Source organism: Solea senegalensis, linkage group LG9, assembly GCF_019176455.1.
Source record: "Solea senegalensis isolate Sse05_10M linkage group LG9, IFAPA_SoseM_1, whole genome shotgun sequence".
NCBI classification, from domain to species: domain Eukaryota; kingdom Metazoa; phylum Chordata; class Actinopteri; order Pleuronectiformes; family Soleidae; genus Solea; species Solea senegalensis.
Window position 1 is genome coordinate 9,712,734 of NC_058029.1, and position 21,401 is coordinate 9,734,134.

A 21,401-nucleotide genomic window follows, 5' to 3' on the forward strand; every position below is an offset into this window, starting at 1 on the left:
GACCTACTAGAGAAGTAAAGGACTGGAAAAATTGATAAATTTGAAGTTAAGATAAGATAAAATAATAGAATAAGATATATAGGTGGCAAAATATAACAAAAAAAGAGAAATAACAGTCATTTTTTTAGATCAACAACAAAATAAGAATTCATCTCACCTGTGCAACCTCTTCAAAGTCCTCGTGCCTCTTTTGCAGAGCTCTGGCTCTGTGCAGAGACTTCCCCACCCCTGTGTGCTTGCTGAGGAAGGCCTCGCCATGGTTCTCGATCCAGTCCAGCACCTTGAAACACACACACATAAGTCTGTGAATATGGATGCAGTATACATTTTCAAGCAGTAGGGGGTGCAATTGAATGGCTGTATTCAGATTACATTAGATTTACAGATGTCTATAGCTGTCATCTCTCTCTCTTCCTCATCCCTCTGTCGGCTCACTCCCGCTCTTTACTCTTCTCTACATCTGCACTGAGTCACATTTAAATCATACAAATGAAGTCAATTAGTTCTTACTAAATGAGAAATCCAGACCAACGCAGAGTGTCAACATTTCTGCCACGGTTGAGATCGCCTATTAATCTTAGTGCAAAATGACCTTATTATCTATTAAACAGATGGCTCCATCTGTTTCTGTGTGGTGTAATGAATGGGGTTTTTCATGACGCTCTCAAGGTCTCCGCGAGAATATTTTGACGGGATAAATGTGCATGAGCACGAGCACAATGCCCTCCACACCTAATGTGACCGTAAATTGCATCACCATGGAAACTACTACCAAGAGAAGAGGTGATGAAAGAGAAAGATGAAAGAGAGAGAGTGAGGGGACAGACAGGCAAAAAAGAGTTTATGCCCAAAGGGAAGAAACACTGAGACGACACCACACACCTCCACAGTAGTTTTGATCTCAGAGCTTGGCTATGCAGAGAGTCACTCAGAAAAGACAGAGCCTCATGTGGAGCTTACTTGCTGCACGTCCTGCTGAAAGACGCACAGCTGCAGACGCTGGTGGAGGCGAACTTTGCGATGTTGCCAGATGTTTTCCAGCTGCCTCTGGTGATGCAGCACTTCGTGGATGATGTCCAGGACGTGGTGGACGGCCTTGGAGTAGTTGGCTGAGGCCATTAGCGAATCTGCGCTCCCTGGGGTCAGGGGTCGCTGCAGTTTGTCCAGTAGAGACTTGCCATCCTGACTTACCTGTAAAAGGTCGACATGTAGAGTCACAAATCTTACATAGGATCATGCATTTAACCATATTTAAGTTGGATAGAACTGACAGTGTATGGAAAGAACTTATTTTTATAATTCATTTTCTAAAATACAGCAATGTAAGGTATCACTTGGGTACAAGCTAAGGGGATGACTATGCATGTGGTTAAAAACGAAGAGGAATTGACTTTATTTTCATTTAATATAACATCATTTAAATTTGTTTTCCTCTCTCTGTTCCTATTCCTTTACTATGTTTATGTGCAGATAAACAAAAAGGTATGTGTGTGTGTGTGTGTATTTGTGTGTACTGACCTCCGAGTATGCAGTGGTAATGTGCTCATATAAACCCTGATGATGGTGAATGGTGTCTTCCAGATCCTGGAGTTCAGAGGGCAGCTCTCCTTCACCACATGCCTTACACCACGGCTCCACTTTACTCATATACTGAGGAGAGCAGACACAACGGTACAATATGACACACCTCCATACGTGTTGTCATGTATGTCATAAACATAAAGTCCTCATATTAACACTGGGTTATGTCCTTATGTACAACTGCACATTAACATGCGAGCTATTTCAAAACAAATATGAAATTATTTGTATGTTACATCATGAGATAATCCAAAGTAGAGTCTCCTTAATAACAAATACAATGGGAAAAACTACAACATCCTGCCTGTAATCCTGATCAAACTTCAGTTACAACAAATTAATATCAGTTCAGCTCACTTTTGTAAGTCGCTTTGGATAAAAGCGTCTGCTAAATGACATGTAATGTAATGTATAGCTCAGATGATAGCCAGCATGTACGATTGTACTGGAAAGGATGTTGCATACGAATATGTTGGAAGTTGCAAACATTGATCATTCAAATGGCCATTAAGCAAACCCCAATTAATTCTTAACTGAAAATCTATTTCAGGTCTTTTGTTGCTGTGTATGGAGGAAATCTGAATCTTGTCAAGCTCTAACATTTTGTAATAGATAGATTTTCTCTAATGATTTACACATTATATAGTGTATGTGTGTGAGAATACAAAAAAAATGATTAATGCATTTATTCAAGTGGTCATTAATAATGTAATATTTTGTAGTCATGTAGCAGCACAGAATACAGAATTAAAGCAGGTGCATGTGAGCGCTTTCCAATTTGAATTTGGTGACACCATAAGAAATGTTCTTGACTTCCTTTGTGTTCCTACCTGGTCTGCTTTCTGGTGGAAGCTGGCAGACATCTCCAAGAGTGTGCTGCGTTCGTCCAGTGCTGCGGCGAACGCCTTCCACTCCTGCTCCAGCTGACCTGAGATTTGCTGGATCTGCTGTGAGGCATAGTGGCCTGACTCCAGGAGCCGGTTCCCTACTGACATGATCCGATTGATGTTCACATACACATTCTGTGTTTGAGGAGAGACAGAGAAGAGGACAAGGATTCAAATACTTAACAGAAGAAAACCAGTTACTTTAGGCCTCCTAAATTTATTCCATTATTCTTAAAGTTCTTGTATTTTAGCACCATTCAATTTTTCCTTTTGGTCACACAAGCAATGTATAACTTACTTTGCAGCAACACACATTTTACATTGCGATTAGTGTGTCTTAGTTAACAGGAACACAGAAATATGTTTTTCTTCATCTGAAGTTATTGTTGTTATTGCCATTTTAATATCTTATTTATTTATTTATTTAGTTGGGTCTTTTGTATTTTTTTACTCCTTCAACCCATCTACAGATTAACATTATAAATAAAGCAACTGGCTATGATCAGAAACATTTACATGCAAATGTTCATTAACACAAACAGACAAATAAATACATAAAAAAGACAGACAAACAAAGTTATTGTAATCAAGGTCCAGTGTAACATCCTGGTAAATGAACAGGCTGCCAGGTATAAAGCATTGTTGTAGTGCCATTACGCACATATGGTGTGTTTGTGAACACATTACAATGACATTCATAAGCACAAAAAGTGATTAAATGTAGAAAAAAGAAAAGTCAAAATATGCACCATTGTCATAAGCTATCCCCACACTACACACACGCATACACATGCGGCCTTGTGGACATTAAAAAGTCATTCGTTTGGGAGGCACATCCCATGTCAGTGATGAAAAGAAACCCATTTGCCTCTTAATCTTTTAGTCATTTTAATATACGGGCTCCAAGCTGTTTTGTGCAGATAGGCATGGATCACCAAACGCTAATTAACAACTGTGTTAACAGCCTGTTATTATTCTATTCAATTACTGCTCCTGAAGCCTATTATGGCTCTTAGTCTGCCTGTTCCAGTCACAACGGGAAGGAGAAATGAACCAAACACCAGCTACAGCCCTCAAAACAGAGGCAGGGTCTTACTCTGTGAGACAGACAGATAGAAACAGAAATGATGACCTTATTAAAAGATGCACCGAGCGATGCTTTGTTTTATTTAGGCTGAAAGGCTTGAGATGTCCTCAGACTGTATCTCAGACTGGGGTTTAAAAGTGGTTTTGCAGAGCGTTACTTCATTCTCTAAGGATTTTATGAACCAAGCAGAAACTTCCCCAAGTGCCAAGAGTCTTGACACTGGGTCATCAAAAGCCTGACGACAGCTCAGGGATATTTGAGATGGTGTAAACTATGGGTCCAAGTGCACAAGGTAAGCTGTATAAGACTAAAGAAAAACAGTGCACAGTTAAACTACATTAATCCTATTAGAATTAGAAATGAAATATGAGTGGAAGACATATCTCTAAGCCGCTATAGGTCTTGTACCACATTATACTACAGGAAAATATGATGATTTTCAGAATGGAACACGAGCACAAAGACACAAAAACAAAGGGTGAATTTCAGACCTGACTGATCACAAAGCAGAGAGTGTTAGCAGATGGCAACAGATGGCAAAATAATTAGATTTTTAAGTGTTTCTTTTTACTAAAGACTACGGTTTTCTACTTCTTATCGTGTTAAAATGTATTCACTGTACTTTTTGAGTCAAAATGGCACAAAAACAAACAATCCCTCTGTACATGTCACCTGGTGTAGAGTGTCCTTTTAGGCAGAAATGGTCTTATGTCACCTTGGAGATTCATAAACTCAGCTCAGAGGTTCAAACAACTGGGAAATGTGCCGCTAGTGACAAAATTGTTGGGACTGTAAGGAAAAGACACTGTCAAACTAACCAGACGTGCACTGCAACTTTGGATTTGGTGATAGCTGTAGGTTTTAATATGGAATTTGGCACCCAGAAAACCCAGGTGAATTTTCGGTACACCCACAGTGTAACTTTGTCATGAAATGATCTTGTCTACAAAATAACTTCCCCATTTTTGTCTTCTGCATAACACGTTGAGGTGATAAATGATCACTCATGTGACTTCTACAGCTCGTGCTGTGCATATATTTGGCATTTTTTATAATAACAATATTTGCATCAGCAATAATAGTGTCTCCACAAAGATCAATAAAGTCTGATTATTGCTTTTGTAGGATTTATATATAATAGTACACAGAGTGTAATGTTGTATCAATACAAATGCCAGCTAATGCAGCCATTACATAATCAACCCCTATTGTACCAGGCATTACTACGAATAATGACTATTGAAATGAATCTGTCCCGCTATGATACATTCCTTTTTTCCAGTTATGATTAATGTACTCGCTGCTATGTCATGGGTACTTTATGAATACATAAAAACAGACAGTGCTGATGATGCATACATGGCATGGTTGCTGACAAACGGTCACAACAAGATGATCAGTGAACATTGAACAGTGAAAATATGGTCTTAATTTAACAGAAAAAGAGGATTCATGAAAACAGGGGGTGAGAGAAAGAAGACATGTCACTGATAGAATGTCACAATGTTACCCAATATACATTATGGGCAGGTATGAAATGTGTATGTAAACTAAATAGAACAGACCAGAATCATATCAAGTGTGTATAAAAAATGGATGGACTGGCTTGCAAGGAGGAAATAAGGAATAAAATATTGAATAACCACCAGGGGGCGAGTCCTCTGGTTGCAACAAAGAAGTCAAATTAAATGGAAGAAAAAGAATCCACTTCTCACTTCATTTACAAAGTCTGTAAACATTTTCTTGAGGAGTTAATGGTAGGTTTTCAGATTCCTATGAGTGACACGTAATGACCAGTTGCAACAGAATAGAATAGAATAAATTAGAATAGAACAGAACATAACAGAATAGAATAGAATAGAATAGAATAGAATAGAATAGAATAGAAAAGAATAGAATAGAATAGAATAGAATAGAATATAACAGAACAGAACAGAACAGAATAGAATATAGAATACTTCATTGTCATTTGGTTGACACTTTGGCTCTACTAATATGTTGAGTAATGCTCACTTATAAAATACTAATGAGGCAGTGTCATTTCAGTGACACACACACAGTGACACACATACACACTCCCGACACTTTGTATTTCCATTCAGCAGGCAACAGGAAGAGGAAACGCTGCTTACTGTGGAAGAATGGGTGGAGGGGGCGGTGGTCACACTCTGAGTGTACCCATGTGCATTGTGAATGTATTTGTATGTTCATACTGTTGTTCCATCTGTCCATTCTGCTCCTGTTGTCTCAGGAGTCGCTGCTTCATCTCAACCCACAGTGTTGACACAACTGGCTTTGGGCGGTCACTAAAAGGTTGCTCCTGGGGCTTCATGTTGACACTGCTCATTGTCAATAGTTCCCAACAACAGTGACTGGTGGACAATTTTTACTCAGACGTGGAAATGGTCCCATTGTACGTTATGCCCCTAATTCTAAACCATATGGGGCATTTAGACCATCACAAGAGCCAAAAAAAACATTCACTCACACACTCACACCTACGAGCAATTCAGAGAGTCCAATTAACCTCTGCATGTTTTTGGACTGTGGGAAGAAACCACCAACGTCATGTGATCAAAATATAAGTGAGGAATGCACACATGTATCTACCATACTGTATGTGAGATAGGTGGACATATTAGATGCACATTGCTGTGGATAAGTATCATATAAATGTCATTAAGTTATCCCTAGTTGTGAATTATGGTTCACTGTGCAACTGAACTGAACCACAACCAAAACAACAGCTAATGGTGGAAAGGGGAGTATGAGTGGGAGGATGAACGGTAGCTCTGATCTCCCCGGGCGACACTTGTGTCACAAAAACAATAGTTTCAAAGAGAAATGTTTTGTTCACATCGGGGGTAATGGGCTGCACATGTTTACTTGTGTTTTACATGTTGTTGTCTTTTTTGCAGTTTTGAAGCCAAAAAAACAAAACAATTCAGTAAGCCATCACATAGACTGTTGCTTCTCATGCTAGTGCACCACACTGAATTCACCATCCAGAAAACAAAGAAGCAAAACAGAAAAGCCCGTATGAATACACAAACAGGAAGGGTGGTATAATACTTTTCTCAGGATATCGTTATTACATTAAAAATAGTTTCTGGCCATTTTAATCAACATGCTTGAAAGGCATCATCCACATCGTTGCTCCAAGCTATGAGGAGGTGAAAAGGAGGGGCACTGCACAGGATTGAGGGCAGGATGGTGTTTTATAGGCTATATGTAAACACAAAACGTTACACCATGAGGTATTAAAGGCTTTAAAAACAACCAGCAGAGCATAACTAATGACTGCAGAATTAAAACGGTGTAACGTCCTCAGTGACTTGCATTAGTCTGGGGTAGAATGCCACAGGTTATTGTGAAGTATAAAAAAGGGCAGGAGGGGTTATGGAGCAAAGCAGCAGAGGGCAGCAAACAGCTATGGGAGGGGTATCGAGGCAATATGGGTCAATTATGGGGACAATGCTGAGGGAAGACAGAGTTGGGGCAGAGTGGAAAACAGCTGAATAATGAGGCAGCGATTCAAAGGCCACAGAGAGGATGGTTTTGGATGAAGGCTGTGAAAAAGTAGATTGTATGTGTGTGTGTGTCAGTGTTGTGAAGGCTGTTAATGTGAATGACAGTAATGATGATAGTTTGAGATGACATCATCTGTGCGTGTGTTACAACGTCTTACCATGCAGTTCATTGCGAAGTGGTTGTGCTGTGTCTGCAGCTCAACAGCATGCTGGTGGTTTCCTCCAATTTCTGTGTAGCTCGTGAGGAAAAGCCCCTTGTTGTGCATGATCCAGTCGAACATCTGCACACAGAAGAAAGACAAGAGCAAAAGGGACGTTCATCACCGACTAGAGAGATGCATTTTCAAGTTTTTCTGCCACAGGTAGAAACAAAGGAACAAGCTACGTCTTTGTGAATGGTGCTTTATATATATGTGTTCCCTCTCTACACACATTTGGAGTATGGGAAACATGTGTTTAATTACAGCTCTGACACTTTTCATAGCATGCCTCTGCATTTGCCTGCAGCTCAGCACAGCCGAGACATGAAACATCACTGATGATTCACAGGCACACATGCTCACTCAGTTATTAACAGTTTCCCACAAAATAACGCAGCTCAAATTACGTTTGATTAAGAAATAAATGTGTGTGTGCATGGAAACATACACATACTCAATTTTATACTCAATATTAGAAAAAGATCTAAAATGATTAATCCACTGATTAAAAACATAAGAATTCACATTAGTAGGATGTTACATAACACTGTGTCAATAATAGCCGGCATTGTCGGTGCACCGATGGATCTCGTCTGTTCAACATTTACCATTTGATCCATGCAGAGCTTTTCTAATCCAGGGATAAAAGTTGATCTGAGGACTTAAATGTTCAGGTTATTGTAATGTTTTCAAATTCCCAGCTAAGTCTGGTATGCATGCATGCTCACGAATCAGATTAGCCAATGGCCAACCTGAAATACTGCAATATGTGTCAGGCAATAAAATGCAGCGTTGGCACTTTTCAAGACAGAGGCACCGAGGGGCAAAGAGCTGAAGAGGCAGCTGGGAACCAGTAAACTTTACTCCATGCATTTAATTATCATCCTGTCGGCATCGCTATAGCAACCAGGCGTGACGTCACCCATAAGACTATGAACACCTGCCTCAAGGTCCACCATGTGGACCGTTTGCAAACAGAGATTTATGTCACCTTCAGCCAGGCACCTATAGCAGCTGTCAGTTACAGTTGTGTCCACTCATTTCTGCCGTACTTTATTGTCTTGTTCCCTCTAAATGGAAACATACCGTAATTTAGGAAATTGATGCGCTATTGAGCCCCATGGTGGCTATAGAATAGAATAGAATAGAATAGAATAGAACCCTGACCTTCTCAGCATCCTGTTCGAAGAGTCGCAGCTGGAAACACTGGTCCAGTTTCAACTTCCTCATGTGCCACAGCTGCTGCAAATTCTGGCGCGTCCCATGCAGCTTGTCCAACAAACCCGTCACTTTAGACACCAGGTTGTGTGCATCTGCATGCGTGTGGAACCCATGATGATGGTCATTGAGATCTCCACTAGCTCCTCCAGCTCGGATACCGTACCCACTTTCACTAATGCTTCCTCCCCCTGCAGTTTGGGACTGTAGCCTTTGAAGCAGCCGTCGTCCCTGCGTGTCCAGCTCCTCTACTGACGCTTTAGTGGCCCGTTTCTTTAGTGCAGCATGTTCTTCCATGAGCCGCCGAGCCCCCTCCAGGTCCCGAGGGAGATCCCGCTGGGACAGTGTTTCTTGGAGCTCCTCAAGACGTGCCAGAGCTCGCGTTGCATCGCTGGCAAAGGTCTCAAATGAGAGCCGCACCTGAAAGGACAGTTAAATGTAATTCTGCTTTTTCAAAATGTAAATACTGATGGGAGTCATTGTCTGCTTCTGTCTTTATTAGACAAACACAAAGCCTGTAGTGAAATACTGGAAACCAAAAAGCAAAATATCCAAACCTCAATCCAGTCATCATGGTTGTATTCTAAGCTGCCCTCAAAGTCAGCTGTCAGCTGGGACGGGTCCACAATCTTGGATAAACCGTCTAAGGAGACCATCACCGTCTGGGCGTGGGTAAACAGAGATACCATTACAAGATGAAAGAATTACAAAAGGTGCAAGAGCAGGAGTAAAGGAAAGACAGAGAGAAAGAAGGACAACCACAACTCATAGTCATCATTAACATCATCACCATATTTCAAACTAACCAAACGTTAACCTGCCAAAAATGTTCCCACCATTAAACCTATGAAAACAACGTGCTGAACCAGAGGCTCCACATTTCAAGTGTTTAGATAGGTGGTACGACCAATACAAACATTCCAGACATTCCATGCTGCATTTATAGTATGTTTTTATTAATAAGATGGAAGTACGAAGATATACATTCTTGGGGGGGGGGCAGGGGGAGACTGCTGGGGTTCACTTGAGTGCGGGCAAAAACTTAACTGTGCGACGCAGCTGGACTTCTCACACTCTCTGAATCTGACTTAATTTTCACTGATGGCTAACGCAGACTAATCAGTGTCCAGCAAGATCTTTTCAATGATGACAATGGCTGTTAACATAACAGCCATCTGTTAGCATAACAGATGAAGAATTATTTATTTTTTAAAAAATAAAAAAGATGCTTCACTGAGGGCTTTACTTAAAAATGAAAACATACATGTTAAGTTAGGTTATCACTCTTATAGCTCTAGCAAATGGCAAATGTGCAAGACAGTGACTGACAGATGGTTCATCCAACTGCTCATCTCAAAGCAGTTTCCAGTAAGTTCTTCCGAGTTGGGTTTTTTGTAAGAAACCGTCCTGCATTAGGTTCCAAATCACATAGAAAATACAATATTTGATGCTGAACTCTGTTGGGAGCAATCACCTGTTCAGAAGACTCAAACCAGTGACCTTGTGGTGATATTTAAAAAAAAAATAACAACAACTGCAGTGCATTTGTGATGAGATGCTTCGCCCTGTCCTATATATCCTGTTGCCATAGTAACTGGGTCAGGACTAAATATACCAGTACCACATGCCCACACGGGACAGAAGAGAGCCACTGTCACCAAGCCGCAGTCCAATTAGATCCGATAAATTAGGACCAGTGGCTATGTTAAACTCACTGCATATGTAATACATTCAAGAAAATGTATATCTTAAAATACATTGACATAAGGAGCACAACCATCGTCTGCATCTTCTGCAGAAAAGAAACAAGAACTACAAACCTATATAATCCACAGCAACAAAACTCAGGTGAGAAATGTTAAGAAGGATTCAGAAGGATGTAGAGAATCACGCACCTCAAATTCAAACTTGGAGCTGCCAAAGTTGGTCCTCTGCTTCTGCCAGAAGTTGTCTGGCTTGATGATGAGGGCGACGTGAATGCAAGAAGGAAAAGACTCCTGAAGGATCTTCAGCAGAGGCTTGATACTGTCCCACTTAGAACCACGCATGTCCACAATCACTGTGAACCCATGTCTGGCCACCTCCTCACTGCAGAAACACATTTAAAGAGGTCAGGTTGCAGGAAACACAGAGCGACGGAATATGTTAAATCAACTTTTAAATTCCACACAAAACCATTATGTGGTTCATTTGAGACTAAACGAGATAAAAGAATGCAAAACATGCACAGCTGTGAAGATGACAACGAAAAAAAAAAAATAATATTTAAAATCTGAAGAGCATGTGGGGGAACATTTTTAAAATTTCCACTGCTGCTTACCAGGAGTCCCGCTGCTGTATAAGTCCATAAAAGGTTGTTTCTCAGTGTCAAAGGCTTTAATCGCAATGTGTCTAGCTAGGACACAGAAACAGACACAGATCCCGCTGCTCTAACTCACACTGACCTCACTCTGAAAACAGATTGTCAGCCAAATGGGCACAGAAAAACAGAGCGAAAGAGAGGGAGGGAGAGGGGGAGAGAGCGAGAGAGAGAGACGCAACAGAAAAAGGGTAAAGGAGGGTAAAGAAAAAATATTTGGACAAGAGAAAGAGCAAAGGCTGACCTCCATCTGAGTTAGTGACACTGTTCCTTCTTTGTCTCAATCTCTAAGGCTGTTCACCTCTGGCTGGTCCCTTAACTCTTAACACAGTTCCTAAAGAGCTGAGACTTTTGAGGGTCTTTGTGAACACAAGTTCACAGCTACTTTCTTTGACTCTTTCAAAAGACAAAAGCAAGAAAAGGTTCATTCACTCTGTTAGTTTGAGAACATTCTCCAGAAAATGCAAATAGCTTGAGTGTAGCTTTCTTTAACATGTCTGATTAAGCTTATTCTGAACCCCAAATCCAACAATCAAAGATGTGCATAAGAAAAGAAAGTACACTAATAAAAGAATGGACAAGATCACGCCATCATTATTGGGACCTTGGAGACTTATTTGCACTTTTTTTTGTTTTGTAACGTTGCCAACATTTGCATCATGCTGTCCACTGAATTTTTACAGTACCTGACTTGGGTTACATCTTGCCTCAAGACAAGTCTTCAAACTACGTTGTGAAGAAAAAACACTTCAACTACTAGAACTACAAAGCACCAAAATGTGCTGCACAGGGGAGATCGGCAGCAGCAGGAGAGAAAAGTACAGGTTTCTTTCCAGTCCATGCTAATCACAACAAACTCTAAGCATAAATGTGAAGGAAATGTGCTTCTAAATTTCTAGAGATCAGTTTGAACTCTACATATAGCTACATCCTGGTTATGGTTAGGCATTAACCACAGCAAAATCAAATAGTTATAACAGTGATGCGAAGACAACGGAAATGAAAGAAAAAACTACTGACCTGCTCCTACCAAAAATGTGTCAAAGACCGAGAGATGGGAGAGTTACTTAACAGCGATGAGGGATAAACTACATAAAGAAGTGTGGATGTAAATGGAAATTAAAGAGGGGAGAGAGGGAGAGACCTCCACAGAGAATCCTAAATAAATCCATTCCTGCTCTTTGAAGCCTTTTGGTTATGCCTCAGCGTTTTAAATCCAACCAAGGTGGGATAATCTGAGATTTATGTGAGTGTGTTTGCATTAGAGGTTGAGGATTCTGTGTCAGGTCTATGCCTCAATGCGTGTGCACATCCACAGTCAAATCAGCCAGTAGAACTATACGCATGTCCTACCTGGGAATCGTAGCCAGGTAGGCTATGAGCCTCCGCAGATCTTCGGGTCGTATTCTGTCATGGTTGCTCCGTGCTGGGAAGGTGAGAACGGGACCTCCACGTCTGTCTCTGCCACCTGCCGTAAGGAAACAGATGACAGAAGGACTCATTACACGATATAGATTATTGTGCATAGGGTGATGCTACCTATACTCAAGTAGGAATACATTTATTAGATTATTGAGCCTGGCTGCTACATTTTCACATGATCACTCAAACTGTACAAGTAAACACCAAAAGCTGTAAATACTGTACAATACAAAGGCCACAAACCTAAAAATCTACAATGATTATTAGGTCATTTCATTTAAAACAATTTCAATTTGAACAGTGCATTAACCTAAAGGGTGGATCCAGAAGAAAATGATAGAAGTGCTAAAAAGCTGGAAGAAGCTAATTTGTATGGTCAAACTGAAGAGTCAGGGGTCAAATGACTCTCATGAGGACAAGACTGGCATGTTTTCTTCATTCAGACTGCAGCAGCAAATAACACTGACTGTCAATAAACAGAGCACAACACTCTCTCAGACTCACTTACAACTGCGGCAAGACCCGTGTGCACTAATGATGCATCAGCGAGGAAAAGGTCAGGTCACAGCCACGATACTCGGAGAAATAAGTGAGTGCTCATAAATAACTAAATAAGTATCCATTACAATGAGGGAAGTCGTAGCATAACAAAACAGTATCAGCACCGGAATGCTGTGACACTTTAGTTCTAAAAATGTCTTTCAAGCACACGACTGATATTTTCTTCACAAAACACGACTTACTGAGAACAGACTATTTTGTATATGTTTGCAAACAGCATTTACAGTGCATACATAGGGATAGGGAGGGAAAGATGAGATATTTGACCTGAGAGAAAGGCGACCTTCTCCTTGAGGATGGGAAGCACATCGATGGCCTTCATATCCTCATTGCGATGAAACCCTAAAACACAAGAGAGGAACAAAGAAATCAGTGACGACCGATTCACAAACAGACAAACAGAATCAGCCACTTACTGTAACATTTGTCTCTGTTTTTTTTTTACTTTCATACATTATCAGGCAGATCTGAGAGTTCATCAAAAAGTTACTAGAGAGCAGGAAACGATGGAGCAGTGAACTGTCAGATTAAGCTGTCATTTTTGTTGTTGCACAGTTAATGGAAATAAATGAATCTTACTAAACACACAAAATCATCAGTTGTACCTTCTAATTTTCAACTATTAAATACAGTTAGTAGAGCTGTTGCACAAAAGCAATATCACACTCAACATTGTGCTGTTGTACTGTTTTAATATCCTACGACCACACATTTGTTCAGTATGAATACAGTATGTCCCTATGATGCATCAACTGCACAAGCTATTTTAAAATTGGTTTGCTGTCAAGTAGAGTGGTAGGAGTTGTGAGAAGAGAAGAGAAGAGAAGAGAAGAGAAGAGAAGAGAAGAGAAGAGAAGAGAAGAAAAAAAAGAGAAGAGAAGAGAAGAGAAGAGAAGAGAAGAGAAGAGAAGAGAAGAGAAGAGAAGAGAAGTTAATCCCAATGCCTGTGAATGTAAATGAGCTCACCACACTTCTGATTCCTGCATTATAGTTAACTTAAACACAAAGTGCATGTTCTCAAAATAAAAGTCAATCATGACTCAGACTATTTGATACCACAACAGAAGACATAATCTCTCACAGGAGCCAGCGATTACTTGGAGGTGAATATTTGCTTCTGAGTTTTTCCACCCACAGCCTGATACATGGGAGGGAGTGAAAATGGCACAAGGCATTTTTCAGCATAAAAAAAATCTTGATAGAAAAAGGGTTGGAAAGACAGTTGGATAGATTGGAACGGAGAGGGACATCATTTTACACCGAGTGCCACAGAAAATGGAGACACTACAGCTAAATAACTCCAACAGGTTTTTAATGGCTCCTGTAATATTGATTTCATCCAAGATCTGGGGAGTCAGGAGAAGCAGTCAGGCTTGGATGACAGCACATTAGCTCGTGGTGCGAAGAGTCCCGAATGTCTCACGGATAATGTCACAAGCAGCCAAGACGAGATTGGACTGTGGTCGCAATAATGGTTTCATTCCCTTTCCACGGCCAGCGAGGATAGCGAGACAAGCAGTCACTCGCAATTAACACTCGCAGTTTTTATGATCTCGTTTTCTGCTGCAGACGGTCTCATTATAACCTGCTGCAGCCATTTCTCACACAGTCCACCTCTATCTGTCTCTCGGTCAGAGGGAACACGCCGCGCAGGAAGATTGATCATAATATTAGCAGGAAAGAACAGTGACGAGCAACACTACTACTCGGGCACAAGGGAAAAGAAACAATACTCCTGTAGTCCGTGTGTTTGCACATGTGTGTGTTTCCTGTGAAGTGTGTCCAGACACATGCCTCACTGTGCTGCTTTATGTAAGATACAGGCGCTGGCGCAAAGCCAACACTGACCTCTGTTGTCTTGCTGCAGCTCAGGTTCCCAGCCGTTCAGCACCAACTACTGTCATAAAAGTTGCATTTCTTTATGTTGGATCACTGCATTTTTAAAGATCAGACTGGGAAAAAAAATTCCACATAAAGTTTTCTATGGCCGTAAAATAAATTGGAGAGCGGCAAAATATAAACAACTGCAAGTGAGGGCTACGCTGCTTCCATGGCGCGATGGCCCATTACTTGGTGGGTGAAGTCAGCGCAGTAAAATAAGCACAATGCTCCAAGTAGACGTACAACCACAGAGCCTTTCCTCATCACAGCCATGTTTATATGCAGTATTAACCCCTACATTATCTCAGAGCGAGTATTACGCGACACACCATCATCGCCTCTCGCTGCATAAACTAACACACAGCCACAACAACCTCCTCTCTTCACTCCGCAGACTCCCTCATTTACAAATCTGCCGTGCATGAAATAAAGCTTCTCAATTGCAGGCTGCTTGCTCAAAACACACTTATATACTGAGGGGAATGTATTATTTCGCCGACAGCCTGCACTCCCGAGCGCTGTAAAACAAGGCAGAATGTTTGTCTAAGAAATGAGGATTGTGCAGTTGACTTTGCACTTGAAAGTCTGTTTTTTTTCCCCAGTGCACAATCTGTACCTGCATATCTTCAAGGAGATGACTGCAAGTGAGCGATGACGACAGTAGTAGGCTTTGCTCCCGCACCTGTCAAAGCTGTAACTGTTTATCATAGTCGCAATTTGCATTGCAGCCGCGGTGGTGTAGTTTGTTCTCATTTAATACATTATGCAACAGCAGTTCAGCGCAAAATATAAGCATTTTTCGTCTCCTGTCCCAAAGGAAACAAGCACAAAAAGAAAATTGGAGACAAATGAATACCACTTTTTAGTGCCCAGTCCACATGTGCACGCTCACGGACATGGAGCTGTATAATTATTTGTTCAATTACATGCAGTTCATATTTTATTTAAAAGTACTATTACCACGGATATATAGAGGTAGAATCATTTTTAGGGTTAGTTTAACTCTAGGACATGGAATGGGTTTTAACGCTTCGTTTTAAAATAATTTCTCAGTAAGTGTGCAAAATATTTTACTTGCAGCTAAAGCAGTGATTACACTATGTTCACCTCCTACTGCTGTGAGTGAAGTTCGAAAGCAAACATAGACAGAGACGGCACAGATACACTCCCGTCGAGTCTTGTGCCCTAAACCTTAAAACTGCACAGGCAGTACAACAGAACCCAGTACAGAAAGCATGCAAAACCATTTCATTTTGCTCCCCCCCGTCACTACCTCCAGGCTGGAAACACTCATGTTCTGATCTGAACATACTACCACAGGACAGATTGTCTTTGTGCCTTGTACCAATTCTTCACACCAAGACTGAAAACTGCTTTCAGCCTGACTCAGATGTAACAATGAAAAAAAAAGTGTTATGTTTGTAAATAAGAATGGTTAAAGGTTTATACAGCCCTGACCAAAATTGTATGGGCCTACAGCAAACAGCCAATTTCTTCTTACATGCATCATGACCCCAACTCGTAACCCTAAAATAAACACAAATGAGGCACAACAAATCTTTTCACAGCACATCAGTGCACACGGCCGGAGTGTGCAGTCCACTGCCGGTGTTTTTGTTTCCAATTTTTTTCAGACCACAGGCTAGACTGTACATGCATGGTGCATCTGCCCAGCCTGGCACGCCACCTGATGCCAGTCCTCTCGCTCATAACCCCATAACCTCAAACTTGGAGCAATTACAAGCCAGTTTGTATGTGCCGTACACAGCGGAACAGACCTGTCCTGCCACATAAAACCACAGAAACACCACAGTTAGTACAATCCCCCTGGCTGCTGTCCTCAACGCTTCAGCAAGAACCTGATAACACAGATTTCAGCTGCCGGTTGAATCTAGAGCAGTAGTCACAGAATGACATGCAGTTAATACCATACCAACCATAAACTGTATATAGAATATATATATATATATATATATGTATACATATGTATATATATATATACATATATATATATATATATATATATATATATATATATATATATATATATATATATATATATAGATATATAGATATCTATATATATATACAGTATATATATAAATATTGCATTTAGACGATGTCAAATTTTGAAACCGGAAATTCACCAATGTCCCATGCAAACAGGCTCCTACTACAGTATATAATAGCAGCTGTGAATCACACTGGTGTCCACTCTTACATGCCACACTTAATTTCCTCCCAATGGAAACACAATTTACAAAACTGACATCATGTTCTATGAAGAGCTGGAACTAGCAATTGAGACCATTAACTCAAGTGAGTCATTTACCCAAAGACTTCTATTCAAACCGATTTATTTTTGCAACCAGGATTGTCGCCCCCCTGATGTTTATCTTTTATAGTCTTACTTCCAGTTTGGCCTCAGGCAGCAAAAGTTTGTATATGTATATTATGGGCAACTAGCACTCAAACACTACTCAATCATTGGGTAAAAATCCATCCATACATCCATCTTCTACCACTTTATCCTCCACACGAGGGTCATAGGGGGCGCTGGTGCCAATCCCAGCTGACATAGGGTGAAAAGTAGGGTACACCCTGGACAGGTCACCAGTGCATCGCAGGACCACATAGAGACAAACAACCATCCACTCTCACACTCACACCTATGGTCAGTTTAGAATGTCCTATTTCCATAATCCCCATTTATTTGTTATGACAGCTGGATAAAAGTAAACGTGTCTGCTGTTAAAGTTTGTTATTTGTGATATATGAAGAGGACATTGGGCCTGTGATGGATTTAAAATGGCTCCTGCATTCTTTGATTCTGGGCCCGAGCCCGGTATGTGAACCACACTATATGAGTTTGAGCGAACTGGGAGGTATTTGTCACAGCTTAGCCTGGTTTGGCTCAGTCTGACGTGAAATGGCTTAGAGTGTGGGGAGCAGCTCAAAAAGAATGCAAGCGTGTCGATTCACCAGTGCTGTGCAAAGTGTGTGTTGTAGCAGTGGACGGCGTGACTGACATCATTTACATGACTCTAAGAATTATGTCATCTTTAAGAGGGATGGATGTGCCACTTTATCTTCTTTTGTGTGTGAAACGAAACCGAAGCCAGGCAAAAAAGCAGAGCACAGGCCACCATACTGTCCTCAAGCTTAGTGGATCTTCAGCAAAACTCAACACTGGGACATAAAACATTATCTCCCTCTAGGAAATGTCTCTTGTTGACACCTAAAAGGTCAAAGATAAAAAAAATACAGTAGTAATAAAAACTTAAGAAGCGGAAAGAAATGCAACACTCTGTCTAAACTTACAACACTGCCACAGTTTTACCCTCAGCACACAGTATCTGTCATGTATCTGTGCTATTTCAGCTTACCCCCCTGGCCTGGAGTGTGTGGATGTCAGGCTGTCATTCATGTTGCTGTTGGCAATATAAGTCTACACGATGGGTTGTTATAAACCTGGTTATACTGTACGTCAGTATATCCCTCATGTGACAACCTCAACAACAATAACAACAAATGTGTGCCATCCCAGTAATGAGATAAACAAGTTGCGTGCCACCGTATTTCGCCCTCAGCCTCTCTTACTCCCTTTTCAACTCTAAACCTTTTTCATTTATTTACAATAACACGTACAGTGCAGAAGGAAAATCCTCCTCCCTCAGACACAAACTCACTTCTAGCAGCTTCTAACTCTACTTCTGTGACCTTCAACTGGAGCTGGCAGGGAGCCTGGGGACTGTGGCGAGCTCAACTTTCATCAGGTTTCTCATATTGTTGTTACAGTGTGGCTTACAGTAAAAATAACACTCTGCTCCTACCACAACCCGTCGACCTGGATGTAACCCCAAAGCAAAGCAAAAAGAGGGTATGAATAAGTCATAACAAATGGGGAGGGTAGGAAACAAAAGAAATCTCTCTTGTTCCGCTCTGGTGCTGTGTGTGAATGTTCAATCTGGAACTGCAGCGTGCCGTCCCACCCCTGCCGACATCCTTTTACATGTTTCTTTTTGAAAAGTGTTTACCTTGTGTTGTAGTGTGAGTCATTGATTGTTACAGAGTCAGAGTATTTTACTATAATGATTAATGGTTTTGCCACAGCAGGAGATAACATCCTTCATTCCATTCCAGCCAACGTCATTTGGCTGGAATGAGACGGTGTTTTGGCGTGTTTTGTTCAACATAAAAGATTAATCAACAATTATTATTTGTTTCGTTATTGACCAATCATTGAATGGACTCGGCACTCGCCTGGTCACTTCCGCTCAAATACTAATGCAAGCACTGGTAACAGCTCGACTGTGCTGCCGTATGAACTAAACAAACAATAAAATATGTAACTTTTAGAATTGTTTTACATTCATTCAAGTATAGGGACTGTGGCCGCCTGCTGGCTTATTGGATATTGGACAGATAAAAATGTAAAATCCTATATATCTCATGCTTCACTATACAATATAAAAAAGGTAAATAAAAATCATCAAAAAGCTGTTTAGTGAAGATACTCAAGTTTGTGATATCAGTATAGGACACAGAAACGTGGTACTGTCCCATCCCTACTTTATAATTAAAACTTTTACAATTCAGCTTGAAATGAATGAATGAATTAAATTTATTTTTAACTTTAAAGTTTTCAATAAAATAAAATTCTTCTTTCTGTCTCCTTTATATAAAATCTGTGGATATGTCTGTTTAACATGTGTCACTGTATTTGTTGCCCCCTGGAACATATCCCTCATAATTGTGGGGATCATCATCATCATCATTATCGTTGTTACATTTGCTTACATGTGCTGTGTTGGGCATGATTGAGCAGTGGCTTCCACGTACAAAATGAAAAATCTGTATGTTAAGTACAACTGTAAGTAATACAAAAAAAGCAATAAACTCTCAGAATTTAAATTAGATCCTGGCATTCTTAAGTTTAGTACATTGCCACAGTATGTTTTTACTCGGGACACATAATCCTTGACCACAAGGTGATACAAAAATCACATTGTACCACAAGACAGAATTTATACCTTCACTTTCATGTATCCCACAGATGAAGAGTTGTAAGAACAAACAGCGAGGCATACATACACAGCAGCAGCAGACCAGAGAACAGAAAGCTCTAAATCATGTCCACAGCATTCTTATTGCACACAGTGAGCAGCTAAGGGCCAACGCTGAAGATAAACAATGGTCAGCAGTCTTATGCAAGTGTGCATGTAAAGGCCATTTCACTGAGCACTGAAGGGCAAAATCTGAGCAGTTCCAGTGTTGTATAATGAACCACTGTAGCGCGGCTTCACTGATATCTGTGCTGTCACGATACTGCAGTGCTAAATAAAACACACATGAGTGAGACTTTTGCACTCTAACACCAGTGAAGCTGAAACATACATGTGGTAAAAGGCAGTAAGGCTGAGTTTAATTTACTACCCTCTTAAGTCATTAAGGACAAAAGTGTCCACTTCCAGAAAACTGCTATAAAAACTTTACAGTTAAATATGTTTTCCATTTCTTTCTGCATAAACGTCTTAAGCAACTACAACCCTGCTCAAAACTATTAAGTATTCAATCATTGTGAGTATGTTAACCCTTAAAATGCCAGTATGATTACTTGATGTCACTGTCTAAAATGTACTAGCCCTTGTCATAAAGGACAAACAAAACGTGAACTTACAAGTTCTGCTATGAAAATAGTACAATATTTTAATAATATTAATATTTTTTTCCGTTGTGTTTTTTCATAAATAACAGTGGCATCAAGTAATCAAACTGGCATTTAAAGGTTTAAAATATTCAAAATTATTGAATTTTTGGTAGTTTTGAAATTTCAAAATTTGTCAAGAGAGACTTTCTTAGAAACAATTGTGCCATATGCACTGATAAAGCCAAAATGATGGCCAGACCAAGAGGAAACATTTACCCAAATGGACAAAAATGTCCATAATGACCACCAGAGATCACATTCAGACAAACACCAAAAGACTGCAAGCAAAAAAGGAAACATGAGTGACTGTACTTTTATTTGTCATGTGGTTAAGATTCTAATCATCCTTGACAGAATCAAAGTAATATAAGTGTTCTTATCATGTTACAACAGCTGTTTGGGTTTTTTTCTGTTCCCTTCACACTTCACTGAGCCCGAATAACGACCTCAACGCCGGAGTATAATTCACAAATCTCCTCTTTTCACTTTATTTTCCATTTCTTAACACTCTGTATTTGTATCCTTTCACTCTCCCCTCCCTCTGTTGAGTCTATTGACTTCTAAAAATACTTAGCGTCCCCCTGAGCCTCACTATTGGCAACCCCCTGTGTCACTTGCCAGCCTTTAATGCTGTCTTTCACATGCAGTTTATGTCCACACTCTGCTACAAAAGGATGAGAGAGTGTAACATTCAGCACCTTTACAGGTGTTGGGCAGCATTGGTGTCAACACTTGTCTCTCTATCATTATCAGCTAACTGTCCCTCTTAAAAATGGGATAGTCACAGTATGTATGGATTCTGGTGGTGTGTAAAAAGAGTATTGATACGTTAAAATACAGTGGTGTTTCATGGTATGATACTTTATCGATTCTTTGAAGCGCTTTATCAATGTGCAAATATCCATGACAGTGTTTTTTTTCAAGCTTTCAACCACTAGTTGGCAGTAGGTTTCTCTCCCCTTCAA

The 21,401-nt window shown here is 40.3% G+C and overlaps 1 protein-coding gene across 5 annotated transcripts in view; it reads right to left on the reverse strand.

The window, feature by feature from the left end:
- triob (trio Rho guanine nucleotide exchange factor b) overlaps nucleotides 1-21,401 on the reverse strand; it is an 83,537-nt gene that overhangs the window by 43,810 nt on the left and 18,326 nt on the right. For 4 of the 5 annotated variants that reach the window (XM_044033655.1, XM_044033656.1, XM_044033658.1 and 1 more), the window contains exons 2-11: nucleotides 13,113-13,187; nucleotides 12,216-12,330; nucleotides 10,399-10,591; nucleotides 9,061-9,165; nucleotides 8,453-8,923; nucleotides 7,244-7,366; nucleotides 2,412-2,603; nucleotides 1,519-1,650; nucleotides 961-1,191; nucleotides 158-280 (exon numbers count right to left, since the gene is read on the reverse strand). In XM_044033655.1, the coding sequence (XP_043889590.1) occupies nucleotides 158-280; nucleotides 961-1,191; nucleotides 1,519-1,650; nucleotides 2,412-2,603; nucleotides 7,244-7,366; nucleotides 8,453-8,923; nucleotides 9,061-9,165; nucleotides 10,399-10,591; nucleotides 12,216-12,330; nucleotides 13,113-13,187 (1,760 nt within the window). Of the gene's footprint in view, nucleotides 1-157; nucleotides 281-960; nucleotides 1,192-1,518; nucleotides 1,651-2,411; nucleotides 2,604-7,243; nucleotides 7,367-8,452; nucleotides 8,924-9,060; nucleotides 9,166-10,398; nucleotides 10,592-10,823; nucleotides 10,928-12,215; nucleotides 12,331-13,112; nucleotides 13,188-21,401 lie in introns of those variants that run through there. The other variant, XM_044033657.1, reaches the window with a different exon arrangement.